At 38.7% G+C, this 24083-nt stretch overlaps 1 protein-coding gene across 1 annotated transcript; it reads right to left on the reverse strand.

The window, feature by feature from the left end:
- Positions 1–6207: 6207 nt before the first annotated feature.
- Positions 6208–7538, reverse strand: LOC114669505 (probable G-protein coupled receptor 148). Its single transcript, XM_028825737.2, has one exon. It carries the CDS (start codon positions 7292–7294, stop codon positions 6230–6232), a length of 1065 nt encoding a protein of 354 aa, XP_028681570.2. The 5' UTR covers positions 7295–7538; the 3' UTR covers positions 6208–6229.
- Between the last annotated feature and the right edge of the window lie 16545 nt (positions 7539–24083).

The following is a 24083-nucleotide window of genomic DNA, read 5'->3' on the forward strand; positions in this document are numbered from 1 at the left end:
ATACATTTCTACTGATATTGAACACATTAAAAACATTACATGTTATGAATAATAGGCTGTGCCTTTTGTATGTACAGTATAAATGAATATGTGAAGCATATAGAGTATAAACAACGAACAATGAATTGTTCTGAGGTGAGCACTAAACAAGGTATAGTCGAAAACAAGCCACACTTGGTATACTTTACTCTGACTTTGTGAGTAGTTAGGATCAGCTCGGATGGAGGTGACTTGAATCATAGATCAAGCAGCAATTTAGAGGATTTGTCACAAATAAAATACATAATATCATTTCAAAAAATATAGTCACTGTCTGCTGCCCGATCCAACAGAGGAAACATCGTTCATGGCCACATCATTTATTTTTATGTAAAACTCATTAAAACCTTTGCTAAGGCTTTCAGCAGGCTTTGAGGAGTCCATACTTGTGGACTTACATTAAATGGAGATGTTGCCATTTTTGTTACATCCCTGTTCCTTTAACCTGTAATTATTATAATTTACTTATCTGTATGACACATTTATCAAAGGTAACTTGCAACAGTTGAGATACAATTGGCTACATTTCTTTTGTTTATCTAATCAGAGCAACATGATTTGCTGATGGTCACACAGTCTCAGTAGTGGGATTTGAACCTTTAACCTCATGGTTAACCACTACACCATAGTGCCCTGCATTAGAACAGATGCTATAGTGGGACCCCTTGGTTGACCAGCTGGTTAGTGGTACCTTTCCTGGTTAGGAGGCTGTTATAATGGACAGACAGAAGGAGGCTGCGGTTCTCTCCTGACCTGGAAGTCTTTCCTGGATGCAGTGTGATGGCAACAGAAGTACTCCCGAGTCTGACATAAAGGAATCTTATAAAGGAAGCAAGGGGTCAGAGTCGAACAAAACTCACCTGGAAATTCTTGTTTAGAAGTTGTTTATTGTGCAAAGAAAGAAACCTATATAAGGTATTTCTGAAAATAAATCCCCTTACTTTTACCTGGAACTATGCTTCTGAAGTTGAGTAAAGAGTTTGGGGCTTTGTTAGGGGGTCACAACATATATAAGTGGAATCCCATTGTAATGAAATTCATGGGACCATAAACATATTTTATTATAATGGAAATTTCATTTTAATGAATATGGGGAAAATACACTTACTATTGTGACCAGGGTCACTGAAGATTCACTATCTCTAATGGTAGTGGAGCAAGGACAGCTCTGTAACTACTATGCTGCATCTGGTAAACAGTAAACCAAGGGCAAAGAAATTGGTTGTCCTCTGCAGGATCAGGCTTACAGTATAATGTGCTTGTCACACAATATTTAGAAAATTTAACTCAAGGCTTTCACCTGCTCTTCCTCACACTGTCCTGGTCTGTCACAGAGGTGATTCCTAACCACTGGTGTTCTTCTAATCTGAAGATAGGGGGTAAAACTGGGCAATTGCCATGTCATGGCTCCTATCTTGTGTGCTTGCTGAAGTAACAGCTCCTATTTTGAATGAAGTCTTGAGATTGTACCTGCCTTCTCTATATAGTAACAAAGTGCCTGTATTTTTCTTGGAAACCTGGACTCACATTTCTGTCTCTCATGCAACTAACTCTGTGACACAAGCCTGACAGTACCTGTATAAAAAAATAGTACTTCTTAAACTGAAAATATATTATATTTTGAAAATGAGAAGTTACACGTGCGCCCTGTGTTGGCTGGGATTGGCTCCAGCAGACCCCCATGACCCTGTAGTTAGGATATAGCGGGTTGGATAATGGATGGATGGATGGATGTTAGATGCATTAAGTAGTGTCATGGCTCCTATCTTGTGTGCTTGCTGAAGTAACAGCTCCTATTTTGAATGAAGTCTTGAGATTGCACCTGCCTTCTCTATACAGTAACAAAGTGCCTGTATTTTTCTTGGAAACCTGGACTCACATTTCTGTCTCTCATGCAACTAACTCTGTGACACAAGCCTGACAGTACCTGTATAAAAAAAAATAGTACTTCTTAAACTGAAAATATATTATATTTTGAAAATGAGATGTTAGATGTGTGCCCTGTGTTGGCTGGGATTGGCTCCAGCAGACCCCCCGTGACCCTGTAGTTAGGATATAGCGGGTTGGATGATGGATGGATGGATGGATGAATGGATGGATGGATGGATGTTAGATGCATTAAGTACTTTAAAAAGTTCATTATACTGAAATTTACATTTCATTCAAACAAAATCCGTTAAACATGACGTTGTATGAATATTTGTCTGGGCCAACAAAAAATATTGGTTATTCTGAAGATTTTGTTACAGCATTTGCTGTAACAGAATTTGACCTGTATTTTTTCATGGGCAGGTCAATAATGTGTATGTGTATGTATATAAAAGAATGACAGTATTTTAAAACATTTTAGCCTAATAAATAATAAACTAAATTCTGTAATATTATGCAAAAAAAGTTTATGGGTGACTTAATTTCCATACCTTAGCTGATGTCTATGATTCCTGTGTTTAAAATGTGTCAGTGTGTTGGTGTGCATCTGTGCCACCTGATGTGGGGCTAATTATGAAGAAGATGAGATTTAACATAGCTGGATTCATTTATGTTGGTGTACATGAAAGTAATGACCTGTGTCTTAAGCCAAAGGAACAACCGGAGCTCTGCCAGCTATCACACCAGATATTACTGGAAGAACATATTGAGAGGCAAAGCATCGTCTTGATGTCCACCAAGCTCTGAGTGATCAGTTCAGTTCAGTTCAGTTTGTCTTTGTTAAATTATTTCTCCAACATGCAAATCTAGTTTAACACTTGTAACATATTGCCTTACTTGCAGAGGTTAATGAGTAATACCATAATTTAATTATCAGATCTTTATTCAATACAGGAGCAAAGAGATAATTTTTTTAGTGAAGAAAACATTACCACTTCTCAAAAAGAATATAAGGGACGCTAATTAAACAATTCTTCCATTTCTCTTATATGGAATCGTCATTAGTCTTGGCAAAAACAATCATACCGTTGAAAAAATGATGCAGGAGTTGTATTAATCAGAAATAACTGAGGAGGCAAAAACACCCTTCTGCTTGCTAAACTCATTATTAAAGTCAGAATAATAAAATGTCAACCATTATTAGCATAAGGTCCCTATGATCTGAAATTGAATTAACTGTGTTTGAGAATTTATGGTATGGTATGATTAAGCTTTTAAAACAGCATGAAACAAATGGAGCAGTTATGCAGATGAGCAAAATTCAGATGAAATATTAATATGTTTATTTGCATATATTTTATTAAAACACTGCAATAAATCATAATTGGTCCATGCTGTAATTTCATCTTCTTGCCATTTTATTGCGCTTGCTGTATAATGTTTTTGTATTCAGCAATGTGTTGGTTGGTTTGGACTTTTATTATGCTTAAATGAGTTCAATGGTGTTGTTCTTGTACAACTATGGATGAACAGAACCAGCTAGAAAGTTATGTGATTCACTAAGGAGAAGCCCATGGTTAATGGGGTTAACTTCCCCGCCTTCAAAAACAGGACTCCATTACACCCTGTGGGATTTGGTATGTTCTCAACAGATTTTTGTGGCATTTTTCCCTCAGTGTTCTCAGGATTTCCTCCATCATCTCGACATGAGTATATTAGAGTGACTGGCACCTCAGACTTGACCCAGTGTGTGAGTGAGAGTGAGTATGTATGCTCTGTAATGGACGGTTCTGACCTAAGTGTTGAGGCTTCTGAACTCGACAAAGTGGAATTAATGAGGAGGATGGATACATCACTCAAAATGTATCAACTTCACAGAATTATATTTCAAACCATTTGATTTTCCCAAATATATCCAGTCTTAGTTGATTTGTAATAAAATGGGAAGAAAATTTAAACGGCAAACTAAACAGATTATTCTTGTCATAATAATCATAAACATAATTGCAGGGTTGGTTACTGTTAAATATTTAATTGGAGGTGTAATCTTTCAAATTATGGAATTGGTACTCATATCTTTTTAAAATTTCACATCCTCTCCTTTTTCATAACCCATTCAGAACACAAGCTTCTGTCGACTATACGCCATATCCACTTTACAGACATACAGTACAGTAAATCACTTGTCATGGTACGGCCTTGGTTTTGGTTTTGATTTCTTTTGTATTTTGTTGGCCTTCTTACTTTTAATTTGGTTTCCTTTTGTTTTTTCTTTGTTATTTTAATTTGATATACTCTATAAATCCCAGACAGGAAATCATCTTTTCTCATGACCCTTGGGGACAGCCATTGTAGAGCACCCTGGAGCAATTTTCAGGTTAAATCCAGAGAGAACATCTTTTTCTGGCGATACTAATTTCTAAGAAGATTTGGACATGATAACGTACAACTGATTTCTTCCCATAACCATCTCTTTGTGAGAACACAAAACATAAGGCTTTACATATTTTCGTGAAATATTATTTGTTATTCCATTTTGTTAAATTATTTACTGCTCCCATGACTTCTGTTAAGTTCTAACTTAAAGGTTAGTGTGCTTTAATGGTGGTCCGATGATGTTCAGAACAAATCAGCTGGCCCTAGGCATTGCAATTAGACTTCACCAGTGTCTGAGCACTTCAGAAGAAGCACTTGCTGCCATGTCTTGTTTGCAGTGGCACTGAAGAGGATTTTTTTGTTGTTGTTGTTATGGCATTTTGTCTCCTTATACAATTTCTGACTTTCAAGTTTAAAGATTTTGGCTTTGCTTAATTTAGTTTTTGTATTTTTGTACCTTGTCTTTTGTAATTGTATATTATTGATACAGTGGCACAGGTGTAGCACTGCTGCCTCGCACTAAGGAAAAGAAGGTTTGAGTCCCAGATCCTCCCTGCGTGGAGTTTGCATGCTCACCCCATGTCTGTACGTTAGGTGAAGTGGTGATGCTAAGTTGTTAGTGTGTGTTCAGTGTGTGGCCTCAAGATCCCCCACAACCCTGGTTTGGATTAAGTGGGTTAAAAAATGGCACTACATATTATTGATATTCTGACATTGCTTGAATTCTGGAATTTATGCTACTTCTATTAATAAACAAAATATTTAAAACTTTCATTATGGCCAAGGTTTTGAATCCTGCACCCAGTTGTTGCACATTCTTTCCATATCTTCAGAATAGGCCCTGGAACTCCAAGTCTGTGAAATAAATTAAGACGTATTGAGAATGTTGCAGCATGCTATGGAATGATTTTAAACCTTTAAAATGGCATCATAGAGTCACTTATTACATATGTACAGAGTACAATGAAGTTCTTACTTGCATGTCCTAATCAACATTCAACATAGTGGTGGCTTTAAGGCCAGGGATCTGTGCTGGTATCTGGTATCCTGTTACAGCCAGAAGGGATCCTGCTCCATTGGGCCCTTGAGCAAGGCCTTTATCTTGAAAATTGCTCCAGGGACTCTGTACAATGGCCAACCTATTATTCGTGAGTATAACCTTACCTAAAAACTTGTCTTCCTTACATGAAAAATCTCAGATTATTTAATATCAGACTTGGATTTATTTTGAATAAAACAAAATCAATTTGTTTATCTAAGTGGTATTAGACATATAACAAAAAGTTAATATTTTGAGGCCTTCATGCACAGTAGCACACCTCAAAGGAAATATGAGTGTGTTTACTCACTAAATGTCTGTTGAATTCTGTGATGCACTTATAGCTAAGATAAATGGTAACAGCCTGGCAGCACAGCTTCTTCATTTGCTCATTGGAGTATGTCTGCTTTGAAATATGAATCATTTCTAAATGCTTTGCACATGAACTGACCATCCACCTGGTTTTAGAATATACTTTTGCTCTTGACATATCACAGACGAACTTCTGTAAATTATTTAAACAGTGACCACAGTGTGAATTGAACCCCCCCTGTAGTTTTAAGAGGGCAGCACTAACCACTGCACCATCATAGTGTTACATAACACATAAGTTGCTTCAAAAGATATATAGATTCACAAAATAAATTAATGAAAATTTAAATAAAATAGGTGACAAATTGCCGGGTACAAACCAATCTTAAAAATCACTTCCCCCAAGCACATCCTTTGATAGGCTGATCTGTTTATGGGTATACGGTCATGTCCAAATTGTAAAAATCATATTCATAACATATAAGGCAAGTTAGTTTGGCACGTTAATATCTTGACAACCTTACCAGTTTATAATATGTTTACCTTTCAAGGGCATGCATCAGTAACACTCTTTTGTCCAATTATGCCCCTGATCTAGGAGATACTAGTAATCTGACTCGTCCTCCTTCTTCGAAAGAGCCCTCTTATACTATCAGAGATTTCTCGATATCTTAGTCCATAAAGGTAAGGGAAGAAGGCCCTAGGCACCAGCACCAGAAGATTGATATTTATTATATTCATCCACACCCGAATGTCCAGTTTCACAGGGTAATGTTGGAATAAAAAGATCTCAATAGTGAAAACTAAACCAGGGCTAAAATAAAGAAGCAACATGATGGTGTGGGAGAGCAATGTCATTTTAGCTCTTGAATATCGGTTTTGCCAAACTCCTGACATCTTGGTAATACGGTAGAGCCGAATGTAGCAATAAAAAATCAGCAAAGAGCACAGCATGACCCCTAAAGAGAAATAGACGTGGATGGCAATGACCATTTCTTTTCCCAGGGTTCTGCTGTCTAAGGTTAGCAGCATAAGACACACTTTCTGTTCCTCCCATTCGATACTGTCCAGCATTTCCAATGCAATCATAATGGTGACTGGGTAAACAGCAGCTAAAATCCAAATCCCAACCACAATTTTTTTAGCCCTGGAGGAGGGCAACAGGTTCATATAGTGCAGCGGCCAGCGGACAGCGAGATAGGTGTCCAGCACCATTAACGTAATGGTCAAAATGCCTGTACAGTAGGTTGTTACCTCTACAATTAACAGACCTTCACAAAGCAACTTCTGCAAATGTAAGCCTGCCATGTTACTGGCTGAAAGCACCAAGTTGAAGATAAGGAACACAATGTCCGCAAAGAGGGCATTCGCCAGGAGAAGATAGCGAGTTTCCTGCCGGAGTTTTCTGCTTGAGAGAATGCAAATAAAAATGAGTGGGTCAGCCAGCAAAGTAACAAAAACGAAAATGGAAGCGGGGATCATAAAAAGTTCTAAGCGCCAGTAACGTATCATTGGGAGCCACAGCCCTGCGTCTTCAAAGTTCACATCTTTTCTCGATATTCTCAATCCGTCTTCTAAGGAATTGTTGGGTGTAGTGTCACAGGTAATCACAAACGGAGCCCACTGCAGATTGGACATGTTCCATGAAAGGGATGGCATACTTTAAGTTGGCGAGTCTTGAAGAAGATCCCAGTGTTCTGTATTCTCCCTAAAAGCAAGCGAAAAAGTGGATCACTCAACTGCTTTTTGTAAGTGGCAACTTACAAATGGAAAAAATGGTGGCAATGCATTTGCTTGTATGATATGATAATAACAACCATTACTGCTTATGTTTTATGTGCTTAAACCTCCAAAACTGATTGCTATCTGCTATGGGTAGCAACAGCCATTGCTGTATTATCATATAGATTTGGGATTCCTTCTGCATCTTACTCTTATTTGAATATGATGGACATCCAGAGTGGGTTACACCTGGAAAGAAGCCATTCTTCTGAAAAGCCAAAAGAGAAGTACAATTTTAATTTTTGCTCTTATTTACCATAACCAGATCCAGGAGAAACGCTCCCAAATTCATTATTTTGGTTTTAAGTTTATAGTATTAACCATAACATCAGGATAGTTACATCAGGATAGTTGTATTCTTTTTACAACATGGGCCCTGGCTGTCCCATAGCAAGTAGAAAAAAACCAGCCCTCCAATGGGAAAGAACTGAAGAGGCAGTCAGGAAGGCGACCTGTTGAAGACAACTCCGTGTTGTTTATGACACAAACCAAAAGTTCTTTGTTCATCCCATCAGGCGCTTTTTCCCTAAGCTGCAGTTAATGGTTCACCACCTTCCTTACAACTCAACAAATTCTCCAACACAGAAGTTTTGATGTTTCCAGTCTGTTCTGGTTATGGCTTTCTGAAGATCTCCCACTGAAATAAAAAGAATGTAAAACATCGGTAAGATATGTGTTTTCCAAAAATATGATTTTACAAAATTGTTTTCTGCTTAAAAATAGTTTTCTTTGGACTTATACAGCATTTTTAGAAGTTTAAAGCATCACAGATACCCCAGTTTGTATTATTTGGCAGTTCCTAGTTTTTGCACTTTTGGTTATATTTTTCAACATTATGTCTTTGATTTGAAGCACAATTTTGTAGTACTGTTGCTTCAAGGCCTTGAGCGGTTGCTGGCTGCATGGTTTATATCAGGGGTTGGCAAATGCGGTCCTGGAGGGCCGCAGTGGTTGCAGGATTTCGTTCCAACCCAGTTGCTTAATTAGAAACCAGTCCTTACCTTATTTATTGTTATGGCTTGTTAGTCTGCAATGTTAGGTTCTTATATCGTAGATTTTTTTCCTTTCCAAGGTTATCATCGTAATGATTTGAAGATAAAAACAGTTCATTTTCAATCTGTCATATATTTCTATTAAGTGTTTTATTAAACCAAATAGTGCATGATGAACACACAAAGGTGTAAATGGAAACAAGTTACCGTATATACTTGTGTATAAGTCGGGTCTCGTAACACGAAAAATCGATCATAAAATCAGACCCCGGCTTATACGCCTGTTCAAAAATGTTCTCAGATGCATCAAATTTTGTTGCAGCAGCACAGTTACCAATTTCTTTCGCTACTTCACTGACGTTTAATTTAAAACCAGCTTCATATTTTCTTCTGATTGAACGCTCCATCATAGATAAGGGATGCTCTTACGATAAATGTGTATGAGGATGTGAGATACAATAAAAATACAAAACCTTGCAAACATCGCTTCAGAATAGTTTGAGTATTATCGTGTGGTCACGTAGGCACAATACATTAAAAAAAAAAGGCAGTGAGCTGTGGTTACACTCTCAGGTGGGCGTTAGCATATCATAATCCCTTGGACCAATAGCGTAAGTTTTCCGCATTCGACTTATACGACTGACATTATAAAATACCGGAAATTATACTGTAAAATCAAGTCCCGACTTATCCGCAGGAGAACTTAAACGAGAGTATATACAGTAGATGAAGAACTGCTGGCTCTTTCGTCATTTGCTTCTTATTGGAGCCTTTAAGAACAGTGAATGCAACTGTTTAATACTGAAATAAGCAATTAAGGGTGAGGAACCTTAACAAGCAAGACCAATAAAATGAAACATCAAAATGTCACTTAACCAATAACTGGCTTCTCATTATTATCTATCTATCTATCTATCTATCTATCTATCTATCTATCTATCTATCTATCTATCTATCTATCTATCTATCTATCTATCTATCTATCTATCTATCTATCTATCTATCTATCTATCTATCAAGAAACTGCGTTGGAACAAAAAACTGCAGCCACTGCAGACCAACATTACCTACCCCTGGTCTATATAAATTTGCACAGGGTACTTCATGTAATATTGTGGGAAAACAAAGAGACTTCATGTGCAGTTTTTGGTGTGGTTTAAGGCAAAAGAATTTAGTAATCTTTCTTTTGACTTCATGTTTAATTTGCATTTTTTGTTTTGGCAGTAGTTTAACAGTCTTCTTTGAATTTTGACCTCAGCAATGTCTCTGGCAATCTTAGGTTCATAACATCCATTTGTTTCTCATGATTATTTATGAGCAAACCCCACTAGGTTTCCTTCAAAATCAGTGAAATGTTCAGGGACTTCACCAAACTCTATGAAATTTATTAAAGTCAAATGGGAAGGAGGAAATTAAATAGTTTTGAGTGGACTATAATGGTGCAGAGTGTCTCTGAAGGCTGGGGAAGCATCTGCCAACTATGCTGGACCGAAATAGAAATTTGCCAGGCTAAAACTGTGGAACATTTTAAAAAACTGCTAAAAAACCATTTTAATATGGCTTTTTTTGTAGCTACATTTCAGTTGTATTCCTAATAGACTGTATGGGTATAGAATGATCATATTCTTCAGTCTGTACTAACTAGGGGGCTCCGCCCTCTGCTCGCTTCACTTGCCAACCCCTGGTGTTGGGAAATTACAAAGAGCGTGATGTATGAATGAGATATAGCATAGTGTGAAGGTGTAGATGACGTAGATAGGAAGCAAACAATAAAGTGTTTGGCACAGTGTAAAGGTGTATTGGAAAATTTCTTTGTAAACAATATTAGTAGTAAAGATGGTGTCTTGTCCTTGAATGAGTTTTCCTTGGCATGGAGCATTTATGACCTTAACTTTTTTTTTTTTTTTTTTTAATATTTTTATTTTATTATGACGTTAACTTTAACGTCAGATGAACGTCGAACTTGTGAGAAGGCCACATAAAGTTGTCCATGTACAAAAATGGGCTCAGATAGGTAGATGCCAACCTTGTCCATGGTTTGTCCTTGTGATTTGTTGATGGTTATGGCAAAGGCAGGTTAAATGGGGAATTGTTTCCGTTTAAGTGTAAAAGGTAATTCCAGGTCAGAACTTGTAAGGTCAAATCTAGGAATGAGAACAGTATTGTTAGCATGTGATTCTGTAAGAACTGTTGCTTGAATAACATTGTGTGTCATGGTGTAGACGACTAAACGTGTACCATTGCATAAACCCTGTTTAGTGTTAAGGTTTCTTAATAGCATGATTATTGTTCCGTTTTTAAGGGTAAGGTCGTGTTGTGGTAATCCGGCTGGATTAATAGTGTTCAAATATTCAAAGGGGAAATTAAGATGGTCATTGTCGTCATCAGAGTCAACTTTGTCAGAGCTTAGAAAGAGGTGTGACTCTCCAGGAAGTAATGAAATGACCTGGTTATTAATGTGATCAACAGTAATATTTTTTGGACATAATATAGTGCGTTGTGTTAAAAGGGGTATTTGGTCTAATGAGACCGCTGTTCCAAATATTTCCGTAAGTAAGTCGTCGCAGATAAAGGGTTGAGGAATTGTAATAATATCTGGGTGAAGTCCATCTGTATTGGTGAGTGTACAATGTCCTAGTTGAAATAATCAATTGTTATATTCGGGATCTGGACATCGCATGTTTTGTACCAAGTGTATCTTTTGAAAGCAATGGCAATTGTCCGCGTAACATTTTTTGTTCCGCGGTTTTCGAAGCGCGTTCTAGGTGACGACGTGAATTTTTTTTTTTTTTGATGCTGGTTCGTGTTTGTGGTCTCGTTACTCGAGCCGTCTAGTTTTGTACCCGTGATCGTGAATTGATGACTTGTTTGATCTGTACAGTTAGGAATATGGATAAGTAATAAGGAGGATCGAAGTCACTGTTAATATGCGGACTGTTCGTTTCTTCGTATTATCACCAATCAGGTCTCGCGCCTGTATATGTATTGTAGTTCGGTCTCTTGTTGTTTATGTATGACGTCGTCGCGTATTTTAAGGTGGACTGAATAATAGCTGAGCGCATGGCATGTGGAGCAATAGCTAAGCACTGTCTAAAATCTACTCCTAATAAAAGCACCTTTCCTCCAAAGGGAATATTATTATTCATCAACGCAATGCCAATTGTCCACGTATTTTAAGGTGGACTGAACAATAGCTGAGCGCATTGCAAGTGGAGCAAAAGCTAAGCACTGTCTAAAATCTCTTCCTAATAAAAGTACCTTTCCTGCAAAGGGAATATTATTATTCATCAACGTTTGTAGAAGTTTATCAATGGTGTTGAGTAAGTGACTGGATGCCATTGTACATTCATTTATAATTAATAGTGTGGCAAGACGGATGTCACGTGCATTGTTACTGTTCATTTTCATAGTGGATACCGATGTTTCTGTGATTGGGACCGGTATTTTGAATAAGGAGTGACATGTGTTTTTGGAGCCGAGACATTTTTTTTTCCACGGTTTCAGAAGCGCGTTGTAGGTGCAGATGTGATTTGTGCATATTTGCGTTCTTGATATGTTTCAGGGTGCACTGTTCCAATGCGATGTAATATTTGTCCACATACGCGAAAGCAGTATGGGTCATTGCCTTTTGGTGACCTGATATTTACTCCGGTAGATGCAAAATCAAATGAACTATTGTAGGATGTAATGCAGTTCATAAAGTTTTTACTTTCAGGTACTTCGTTAGTTAGAAGCTTCTGTAGATAAGCAGGAAATGAATGTAAAGGAGGCAGTGTAATCTGACCCTTTTGACAACAACGTGTAAAATCATTACTTGTATTGCCAGTTGTTTCTTCAGGGAAGTTAAGTGAATGACAATGATTGCAAATGACATTATTTAATCCCAATGAATTTTCATGAATAGTGGACTCATTATTGAACGCGTTGTCAGCTAACTGGCGCAATCGTTTAGCAGGTGTCTGTCGTTGATGTCCTTGACGTGTATCTTTTGCTTGTGCCGTTTGAGAGGCACGTCGTTGTATGTGCAGGATTTGGGACGTGCTATTCTGGAGCCTGTGGTGTGGGAGAAGCCCGTTGCAGTTTACGGCGTTCATTGTTTGTATTGAGCCTTGCCCGTTTTTGTATGTGTGTTAGTGTGGTCGTGGGTCTGAATTGTCCTTTTTGTGTACGTTTCGCGTGCTATGTCCGTAGTCTGTCCCGTTTCGTGTCCAATAGGCTTTGTGTGGCGCTCGCGGCTTCTTTTTTTTTGTGTGCTGGGGGCTTGTTGCCTGAGTTTTTATTTCTGTTAGTGGAGGGGGTGTTTGTGTGTCGTGGGGCTGAATCGTCCTTTTTGTGTGCGAACCGTTTCGTGTGCTATGTGGCGCCTGCGTGTGACTCCTTTGTTTTTGGTGTTCTAGGGGCGCGTGGCCTCATTTCTTATTTCAGTTACTGGAGGGGGGCTTTGGGTGTCGTGGGTCTCAATCCTCTTCTTTGTGTGTGTCCCGTTTCGTGTGCAATGGCTTCGTGCGTTTACGTTGCATTCCATCCGGCCGGTTTCCGTTGCTTGGGGGGGGGTTGGAGGGGGGGGGGGTTTGTGGGGCGCCTGTGATGATAGTATGAGGGCAGGTGTCTCAGCTGTCCACGAGACCAACTTCTTCAGAATCCTATTACGTGAAGCATGAAAACAAAGAGGAACATTTTTAGGAACATTTATGTTAGGTGGAATGCCCAGTAGGGCTGGCTGGTCTTTCGGCCTTGGAACCCCTGCAGATTTTGTTTTTTTTTCACCAGTTTTTTTGTTTTTTCTGTTCTCTCAGCCATCAGACCTTACCTTGTTTTGTTGTTACTTATTCTTTAATATTATTGCCTAATCTGAACTGTTTTTTCTTTTCTTGTAACTTTCTCTTTGTCATCGTGTAAAGCACTTTGAGCTACATTGTTGTGTGAAAATGTGCTGTATAAATAAATGTTGTTGTTGTTGTTGTTGTTATTGACTGATGATTGTGACCAAAAAAGGAGACCTGAGCTGTGAGGCAACAATGCTATCTATTACACCTATAGAAAATTGTATGCTTAAAATTGGTAATCTCTGTGTATTAGAAAAGTATTTTAAGCCCATGAGAAAAGTAGACACTATATTTTACTAAGCATTAAGATGTACGAGTAAGGATTAAAAAAACGTATTCCTACATATTATTTATTATTCTGTATGAGCTAGAAACCACCAATAGTTTATTAAGCCATAGGTTAGACGTGCAGGAGAGCTGGAGAAAGATGGGCCCCTCGCTTAGAGAGAGAATGTGAACTCTTTGGTTGTCAACTATAGTAGCAAGCAAGAATAGTCCTTATCGAAAAGATAAGATAGACAGAGCGGGGTTTGACACCCTTAACTAAGAATTATTGGTGGAATCAATTAGAGGCAGGACTAGAGCAATGGAATGCTAGGAGTCAGATGAGGATGAATAATGACTTGTGTGATAAGAATTGTAATAAATGAAGGAGTTGATTTTAGTTGTTTGCTCATTGTTCCATCTTAAATGAGTCTGAATGCACACCATACAATAAAGCTTAATTCTGCTGTCTGTTCTGAAGTCTCCGAGTTGCCTTCTTTGGGGCTCAGGACGCCCGTGCTGCTAATCTGCCACAACACGAAAAGACACGGGCAGAATGAATACCACAAATAAAATACAACAAATGGCCACAAACAATCAATAAGTAAATAAAATATCAATCGCTGTGCTGGGAGAGTTCCATGTCAGAGCACACATTGGCGGTGCCAGAAGTGCAGCATGAGACTGGCTCATTCCATTATTTGAATGGGATGTCATATCTTTTTTGTTTCCCTTTCATCTGTGTAGATACTTCACACTTTATTCTTCTATGAAGAAGAAAGAAACACCTTGAAAATAGCAATACATCTCTCTATTACTTAAAAAAAAATCCTGTAACGAGACAAGACTTTTTTGAAGAGATTTTTTCAAGTCACATCCTCCTCTCCACCATATTCAAACATGCACACAGTCCTCTCACCTCTCATTCATGTGAATGCTTTTGACAGACACACTTCCTGTTCTCTCAGCTCTTATAAATTATTACATTTTACTCACTTTAAGTTTCCAATTAACGAAGACTTATTATGTCCAAATCTGATTGAAGAATTTTATCCCGAAGGGTTATCAACAGAAAAAATGAGTACACGGGCAAACCTAGCACCGAGAAACGAGGAAGTCAAACGAATTTACACAAAAAATGTTGATTGGTTACATGGCAAAATGGTTAAATGCGTATCAATAGACTATGCTGAAACTGTTGGTGGTGATCGTGCGGAATATAAAAACATCAGCTTACAATATTCCGAAGAATATCTACAACCTTTAACACTGTTTGGTCTTCCACCGCATGAATTACTGTAGAAAGAAGGATGTACCCAAGAAAGGTAATGTAGTACATCTTCTGCAGATAACATTCGAATTCAAAAAAGTCATTTTATTTAATAGAGAGAAAAAATGAAATTCAATCATGGGCAGTTGCGCTGTTACGATGAAAGTCCAAACACAGAATCAAAATTCAAGGCAATATTGACGAAAATTTAATTCAAAAAATTGTTTTTACTGAAGTTTTACAGTAAAGGTGTAAGTTTAAAAAGTATTTGCGTGTTAATTTCAAAGCTAAACAGAACAAAATCGTATTACACAACAAATACCTCTAACGCAACATGAAACATAATTTACTTTCAAATTATTACATTTTACTGTTTTTAATATGGTTAATTTCTCGCTGTAATAGATCTGCATCCCCATACGTGAGCGTCAGGACCGCAAAGAGGCTAGCACGTAGCACAGGCCCGGGGTTTGGCGAGCAAAGCAAGCAGAGGACAAAGGCCCCTATCTGTTATTATATTTATTATTTAACAGGGTCTTATTTTTTACATGAGGAAAGAGAATGTGAGGGCTCCTTTAAGGATTGTTTTGAGATGTAGATGAGCACATGGCTAATTATTCATGCAAATTAGCCATGTGGTGCTGTATTGCCAGGACACAGGGAACAGCCTTATATATCCAGTGGCAGTACTCACTATGGTCAGCCAATGTACCCCTCAAATGAAAATGAGTTGTTTTCTATTTATGAATTTATTTTTTATGTAGGCCTATGTGGAATGGAAATGTGGCTGGAGTACTAATCAGGTTGTGACATCACGCATGCCTGAAGCAGATTGGTGATGACCATAATGGACGGTACACATGGGCAGGCATCCCGGCTGGAATGGGGCAAGGAACAATAACTAGCCAGGAGGCCAGTGTGATGCATGGACAGGGAAGACAAATTATCAGGACTGCGTTCTCCCCCAGTACGCTAGGTGGCAGTATCCCTGGGTGACACTACTTGTACAGACACCTACAAGGCATGCTGGGAAATATTGTCCCAAGGGACTTCCTTGTTGGGTTCCATGGGATCCACCAGGCTATGCTGTGAGGATCCATGATCCCTACTTTGTTGGGCTTCATTTTGACCTAGAAGTACTTCCAACAGGTTATGTCCCAGGTCCAAGATAAAAGAAGCCACTCGACCTCATCCAGAAGAGTCAGATGGAAGAGGACAAAGCTCGATGGGAGGAGTGGAAGTAGAAAGAAAAATAAAGAAGGAGAATTGTGCTTGTGTTTACGTCACTTTTGCCTTTTTTGTAAGGTATTTGTGCTAATTAATCTTTAATTTAACCCGGGACTTGTGTTAGTGAGGTTGTGTCTTGGGATTGGGGCACTGCAATGCCCCCTTACTGCTCACATGATCTTAGAGTTGGCATGTGTGAATGTTCTGTGCAAGGCTGCTACATGTCACGTTGGCCTTGCAATGTATCATGGAGCAATGGAAAAAAAAGTTAGCATAACACGAATTTCCAAGAAAATGTTCTGCAAATAATGTCACCAGCAAACATAGGATATTGTCAGCCAACAATGCTTTGGTGAATTTCATTGATCAACATTACTCATGTCATTTTGCATTTGCTGAATTGTCCATCTTTGCAGACTAAAGTGGGTAGAACATATTTTCAGAACATATATGGAGTTAGAGGATTTTTTTATTGTCTGAAAGCTATTACACAACAGGAAAGTGGCAGAAGAAATAAAATATCCTAACAATTCAATACAAGAATTCTGGTGTGATGCTTCTTTTTCAGCTCAGAAAATCCATCTCTTACACACTGTCACTGTTTGATTTCATGAAAAGCACAGCAGAGGCACATGCAGGACAAAAAACAGTGGGTTAAGAACTCCAGGTGTCTTAGGCCTTGTACTCTGCTCATTGCAGGAGGGAACGGCGGTGTGCACACCAACACACATCCAAGGACCAGAACACGAGAGAGTATGGTGACATGCAAGGAGGTCAAGGAGGTGACAAGATAGCCAAAAGCTCTGCTTTCTCAGGAACATAAAGGCAAGAAATTGGAAAAAAAACAAACCAGTTGTTACATCTTTTCTGTGAAGCCAAAACTATGAAACATATAGCCACAAGATAGGCAAATACATACAAAGCAAAAACGTTTACTTAATAAAGTGAGATTGTTAATCCACAAGTAAGAGTCTCATGGCATTCTGTGCACATGATAAGACTAGCAATGAAGCTACTAGCGCACATCTTGATTCCTGGGTTATTTAGCTCCACCTAGTGGTCAAAACATGTACAGTAGTTCAATACTGAACATAGATAGATAGATAGATAGATAGATAGATAGATAGATAGATAGATAGATAGATACTTTATTATGTATTTATGTATTATTACATGTATGGAGGTACAAAGTTCATCATTTTTATAATTAGCATTAGCTATGAAAAGCATCTGTGAAGTGCTTGCAGGTACAGTCAGTGCTCTCAGTCTTTGACCCCATCTTCCAATGTGTGAAGCAAGAAAAACTAGAAAAAGCCCTTTTTTAATTCAGCGGATGCTGTCTGCGTTAGCCAAAAATTTAAAGTAATACTACTTATAACAATTCTTTATATTATAGAGCCCTTTTCTCACTGCCCCAAAGTGCTTTATGGAATGTGGAGTTACTTCAACCACCACTAATGTGTAGCATCCACCCGGATGATGCGACAGCAGCCATTTACACACCAGTATGCTTATCACACATTACCTGTTAGGTGGTGAAGTTGGTGAGAGAGACAGGAGATGATTAGGGGGCCAAAATGACTACACCGTGGAGGACAAGCTACAATGACCTCAAAGGGATTGTCCAAAACCTTTTCTGAGGGTGCCTTTTGAAAACAGCATTAGCAGAATGTTCATAAGGAAGTATTAGAAGGTGGAAGCTCATCAGTAAGCGGGTAATCACGCAAGAAACCAGGGACATGCCTCTCCTCACAGACCTTTGAGTCTGATGGAAGTACAGTCACTTCTAACACAATCCAGCTATCATTTTACATCTGGGGAGACGCACTAAATGTACTTGGGCAGGAACTTCTGATCCATAAGCAGTCATGTAACCACTTCATAAAAGTGATATCTGCTGATGATAAAATAAACTTACCATGCTACATCTCGCCTGAAGAAGGGGCCTGAGTTGCCTCGAAAGCTTGCATATTGTAATCTTTTTAGTTAGCCAATAAAAGGTGTCATTTTGCTTGGCTTTTCTCTACATTCATAATGGCTAACACGGTACAACACCCTAGTACTACATGTGACCAACTAAAACAGATACACAGTAACAGTGAGACTGGTGAGACATCAGATGCTGTTTATGGTAAAGTACTCAAAATGGACAATGTTGGAACAAAAGCTGCAAACTACGTTCTGAACGGGCATTCATATTCTGACTGTGCAAGTATGCCATACCATACAGGTAGGTGTACACTGGTTAGGTTTGGGTGAAGTTACTCTCATGGCATTTCAAGCTTCAGGGTGGAACAAAGAAAAAGCTGAAGTGGGGCTCCCTGACAAAAGCAGATCCTTTACTAAGCGTATCACAAGCATGAATGCGAAATAATAAAGTTGCGCACAGGTTAGTAGCTTGTGGTGTGTAAATCTGGGGCACTGCTTCCACTGATGTCACAGGACAGTTTTTTAGTTTTCATTTTCCCGATAACGCTCCACATGATAATTAGAGGTAACACTTAACGTTGTAAAACATGGAAAGTCACCATAGTTATCAATAGTTATTTTCCTGCCGCCACAATATAAGAGGTTCTCCTTTAGGATGGCCATGTAAACTACTCTCCTATAGACTGTACCCCATAACCACCACCATCACCTGCTGTCTCGAACTTATTGGTATGACCAGATGTTTTCATTGACCAGAAGACAGACTGTGTATCAGTGAGAAATGTACTGCCGGGATATAGCGGGATGCTGCTACAGTATGTACAAAATCAAATTAGACATCCATCCATTATCAACCCGCTATATCCTAACTACAGGGTCGTGGGGATTTGCTGGAGCCAATCTCAGCCAACACAGGGAGCAAGGCAGGAAACAAACCCCGGGCAGGGCGCCAACCCACCGTAGGACACACACCAAGGACAATTTAGGATCACCAATGCACTTAACCTGCATGTCTTTGGATTGTGGGAGGAAACCCACGCAGACATGGGGAGAACATGCAAACTCGGAAGCGAACCCGGGTCTCCTTACTGCGAGGCAGCAGCGCTACCCACTGCGCCACCTTGCCGCCCCCAAAATCAAATTAGACATTGGCAAATTATTCACTACATGTAAGAATCGCCAATACTCTGGCTGGAGTTGTACATAACTGAGCAAAAATAAGACTTTTTTAAACTGAAAGAAAAGAAGGCAAACCGATTCTAGCTGATGCAAAGTGAATAATGCAACACTGAGAATGTTTGCTCCCTCTCATGAATCTTTCAGCTGATACGACAAGTATCGATTCGTTTCATTAAGATGTTCTTCTTGGGGCCACATTTGAAACCTATATAAGCTTCAGCTTTGATATCTCTATGAATCTCCACTTCTTTTTAAATTCCTCTAACTGGAAATGTGCTGTAGAGAATATGATTTCTTGGAACAACCAGTCATCTGTTGTGTTGGAGGAGCATCGTAAATGAGAGTCCCAAAGGCTTCACTTAATCTGTTCTTTATCGTAACAACTGCCCTGTAATACGGAACAAAAAAAAAATTAGCTAAATAATCTTAGCAAACTGAGTTGATCAAATATTTGATTAATTTAATTTTAGCGTGTATTTAAACATGGCTCTCCAGTTCACGCACCTGTTGGATGAACTCTGTTCTTTTTGCACGCGACAGTGAGCATCCTCCTGTTTGTTCATACATAAAGCTCAGCTAGCTTGATGCATTCTGCTACTCATCTTGATGAAGATTTAATAAATGCTTAGTCAGCCTACAAACTTGACTGTCATTATTTTTTATTTTTGGCTGTCACCAGTTGTGCCATCTCTTTTCTTCAGCTAATTGAATGCTATGATGCTAATCAAAAAGCATAAAGTGTAAAGCCACAACTAGCCTCTGCTGGTTTGCAGATTAAGTATACGTTTATAGGGTCATTATTGCAGTTTGTACATATCACCACACTACGGTGACATGATTAGTGAGTATAAACTACCTTACATCATTAAGTGACGTTACAATCAGCATACTGTATGCCACCATTAAGGCAAATTAGTCATTGGCGCAGAATATGGAGGAGGGGCCCAGCCACATAATTTAGCTACCGAACAGTCAGTTGGCGCACTAATAAGCCTGGCGTAAGGTGCAAAATAACTGAGCACTGGCACTGACTGTGTGTATATCAGCTCATCACCCAGGCACTTCGGTCCCAAACTATGATTTTTCTTGAAATTTCCAACTACAGATAAAACCTGACAGGGGCAAAGCACTTTTTGGTAGGCCTGTTCTATAACAAATTCATTCATTCACAAAACAACATGCACTTGACAAAATATAATATTGTTGATCGATATGTAAAAGGTTTAATACTTGGAAAACGTGGAAGGCACTATATTCTGTTACTCACTGGGGCAAACACGGTACAATATCATAAAAACTGATTTGCAATTTGTTTATTAAACAAGTATCCCTTATTTTATAGTAATGTAGAAAAGTATTTTCTTAACACATATTCTTGATTCAGACTTGATGATAATCACTAATTGAATGGAGCGTCTCAGTACTGTTACCCCACTGACTTCCACTTGAAATTTGCCTTTTCTCCCCAACAACTAGCAAACCAGTTTAGGGCAGGATGACTCTTAAGTCAGGAATATTCAGAAAGAACAAAATATGGACTTATGGTGCGAGCTGAGCCTGACTGCCTGTGTCTTGTCATGCAGTCTAGGTGAGTGAGTTTTAACCCTAAATATGGGCGCCATACTAGAGCTCCGTCTGTCCAAACAGAAAGCAATGAAGGCTAATCTCGATTTCACCTAAACAGAAAGCAAAGTGGTTGGTTGATAGTTGCTTTGGGTAACAAAACTTATCTATAATTTATAAAATACTAGGGGGGCAAGCCCCCCTGGCATCTTTGGCACCCAACCCCCCAGTTGTGGCCAGTCTGTCGCTCATGTTGTGAAGAGGGGGGCTGAATGCACCGCAAGGAGACGCGGTCGCTCCTCTGAAACCCCCTCTTAAACGGTGATACAATGGGAAACAAATACAGTTTTTTAACCTCCTCTTTGCTCGATCAGCTGCTGCTGTGCTGTGTGATCTCATCTCACGCGGCCCTTCAAACATTTAAAAGCCTGTACAGCAGCTGTCCTACTCTTTGTATTTTATTTCCGGCCCCAGGCATAGTTAAATCTCTTGGCACCCTTGGTTAAGTCTCGTCTCACAGGATGCGAGTTCTTGATATTTTTTAGTTTATAATTTAAAAATGGAATACAAATCTGAAACTCTAACATCACATTAAAGTTCAATAAATTCTGAAAAGAATGATTCCACACATATATATGTAGGTTTTAAAATAAGCCATTTTAAAGTGTGACAAAAAACGTGACATAAAACCGTTGCACTTTTAGGCTTAGGATTTTATATATAGAGAAGAGAAGATTAATAGATTTGTTTATAATCCAGTATAAGTGACATTCCCCATTCATTCAGTCATTTCCAAACTTGTTTCTTCTAGTACTGGGTTGTGAGATGCTACAAGCCCGCTGCACCGGGTGCACTTCGGGTACAGGATTCCAGTCCATCGTCAGGCACATTTCCTAACACACACCCAGATCCCTGTTTTTAAATCAATATACCATTAAATTGATTTAAAAATACAGACATTACTAGTGTTTCTAATGGTCGTTACCACTTGAAAATGACAGATTGTAATATTATTCATTTCAACAGCAATTCCCTCTGTGTCCTATTGGTAAATTCCCTTACCTTATCCTTAATTAGTCATTTAAAATTTTAATTGTTTATTAGAGAAACCTTTATAATTACTGTACATTAGCACATCTGAAACTTGTGATTCTGTTATCTTGGTTTGCAAGGTATTGCCATTCCTAAAGTTCAGTTCTGGGTTCCAAAATGCAACCGCTTTCTCAAGAAACATGTCAGTCTATTAATTTTATTTTTTATTTTACTTTTTTTGCAGAATGAAGGTTATTTCGTATGACAGATTGCCAAAAAAAATGAAGATTTCACACAAAGGTGTCGGTTACTGTCTTGAGAGAAGAGGGTGAACTAGACCTGACTAGGACAGAAAAAGAACAGGAATAAGAGGATCAGGGCAACAGAGTCCGAGGAAACAAGTGCCTTACTGGTCCTCAGTTGACTTTCTCATTAAACACACACCAAAATACTAGTGTCATCTGCAACAGAGAATGGACCAAAATACACCTTTCCAGTAATCCAAGGTCTGTGTTCTTTTGCCCATTTCAATCTTTTTGTTTTATTTGTCAGTTTCAGATTGGCAGAGTTTCAAAGAAAAAGCCACATCAGCTCAGCATCCTGGAGTCATCTTTCATCTATTGCAGATGACACTAGTATTTTGGCGTGTATTTAATGAAAAAGGTAACTGAGGACCTCTAAGGTGTTGTTTTCCCACACTAAACACTATGATGTCCTCATCCTCTTATTCAGTTGTGCATTTGAGCTTTCCCCTTCTTTTTCTATCCTGGTTACATAGTTTGTCCTCTTCTCTCAATGCAAAAATAGTCGCACTGGTATGAATTCCCCAGTTTCTTGGCAATCTGTCACATGGAATAGCCTTCATTCTGCTAAATAAATAAAAACAATAGACTGACATGTTTCTTGATAAAGCCAATTCATTTTGGCCATTTTGAATCCAGAACTAACTTTTATGAGTGCCAGTACCTTACAGCTCTGTGTGAACAGAGTAACAGTGTCAGTGGTGCTAATTCAATTACAATGGTTTCTCTAATAACCAATTAGCATTAACATATAACTAATTAAGGATAAGCCGAGGGAGTTGGCCATTAGGACACTGAAGGAATGGCTGCTGAAAACTGGGCTTTGCTTTCATATGTGAATAATAAATTAAAAATCAGTCATAACAGAAATAACCATTAGCAACACTGTTAATGCCTTGGCCATATTTTTAAATCAGTTTAACGGTATCTTGGTTAAAAAAAGGCATCAGTTTCTGTTTAAAGAAATGCACATTTCTGGATGTGTCCATCCTTTTCACTGGTATTCTACATACTGGCCCAAATGCCTCTTGCACCTCTGGTTCACATTGGCTTCTCCAATTACAGGAAAAAGACTGGAGGACACAGAGAAACATGCCATACATCCAGATGAAAATAAGCAAATTCCACACCAAGGACTCTGGAGCAGCGAGCAGCAGCACTGACCAAGAGATCTACAGTAAATGAGTTCAGTGCAATGAACGCAGCTTTCAACACTAGATAAATTCCTGTAATACCCCCAAAAGAACCACATGGTAAAATAATGGTGTCTGTAGACCAGGCAGTTGAATTCCATACTACTGTGTTACATGGGACATAACCCCTTCACATCCATCATTTTTACTGGCATACTAGCAACAAGGCCAACAACTGCATCACCAAAAATTGTAATTTCATGGGAAGACTTCACATTTTAAACTGGTCTAGCTGTCAATATGACCTTTTTTTTTCCAAAACAGACTGTGCAAGTGGCAGGAAAATATAAAATAACTCAACAAAACTGGCCAAATAATAAGGTGCAGCTTTACATACAGCATGTGTGATGTACTGCATTCTCCTCCAACATCATGCTTACTTTATCTTAGTACTTTTTTAAATTCAGGATGGTCAGGTAAGAAACTGGAACCTATGGGCTTTTCTCTGTTTTCCAGCTCTGATTCTTCAGTCTTACATCTGTGCCATTGACAGTGCCACCCATTTCTAGACTGTGCCTCTGCTCCTTGAATAGCCGTGTTCTGATTCAATGCGTCTGCGTACCAAGCAGCACTCTATGCAATCAAAGCCAGTTCTGAACCTGCAGACCAAGAGTGCTCATTTAACACAAGCAGGGCACAAGATGAAGTTCAATTACACACAAAGCTTAAAGGGTTCAGTCATCAAAGTAAAGGATGAAGGATACCAGTTTAAGGCACAGATATACAAACTGCTGTAATTGTAATTTAGAGTTACTGTTTTTTTCATTTAAATAGACTAGAGACTCAACCATTTTTAGTTTATCCCATTTTGTGCATTTAGGCGTCTCAAATAGTCACAGGCTCCCTACACAGCAACTTAAGCACAACACCTCACTGAATATTCTAGAAC

The sequence above is a fragment of the Erpetoichthys calabaricus genome, chromosome 2, assembly GCF_900747795.2.
Source record: "Erpetoichthys calabaricus chromosome 2, fErpCal1.3, whole genome shotgun sequence".
Classification (NCBI taxonomy): domain Eukaryota; kingdom Metazoa; phylum Chordata; class Cladistia; order Polypteriformes; family Polypteridae; genus Erpetoichthys; species Erpetoichthys calabaricus.

Excerpts from the sequence above, each read along its gene's own strand:
- LOC114669505 (XM_028825737.2), bottom strand. The coding sequence starts at position 7,294 with ATGCCATCCCTTTCATGGAACATGTCCAATCTGCAGTGGGCTCCGTTT.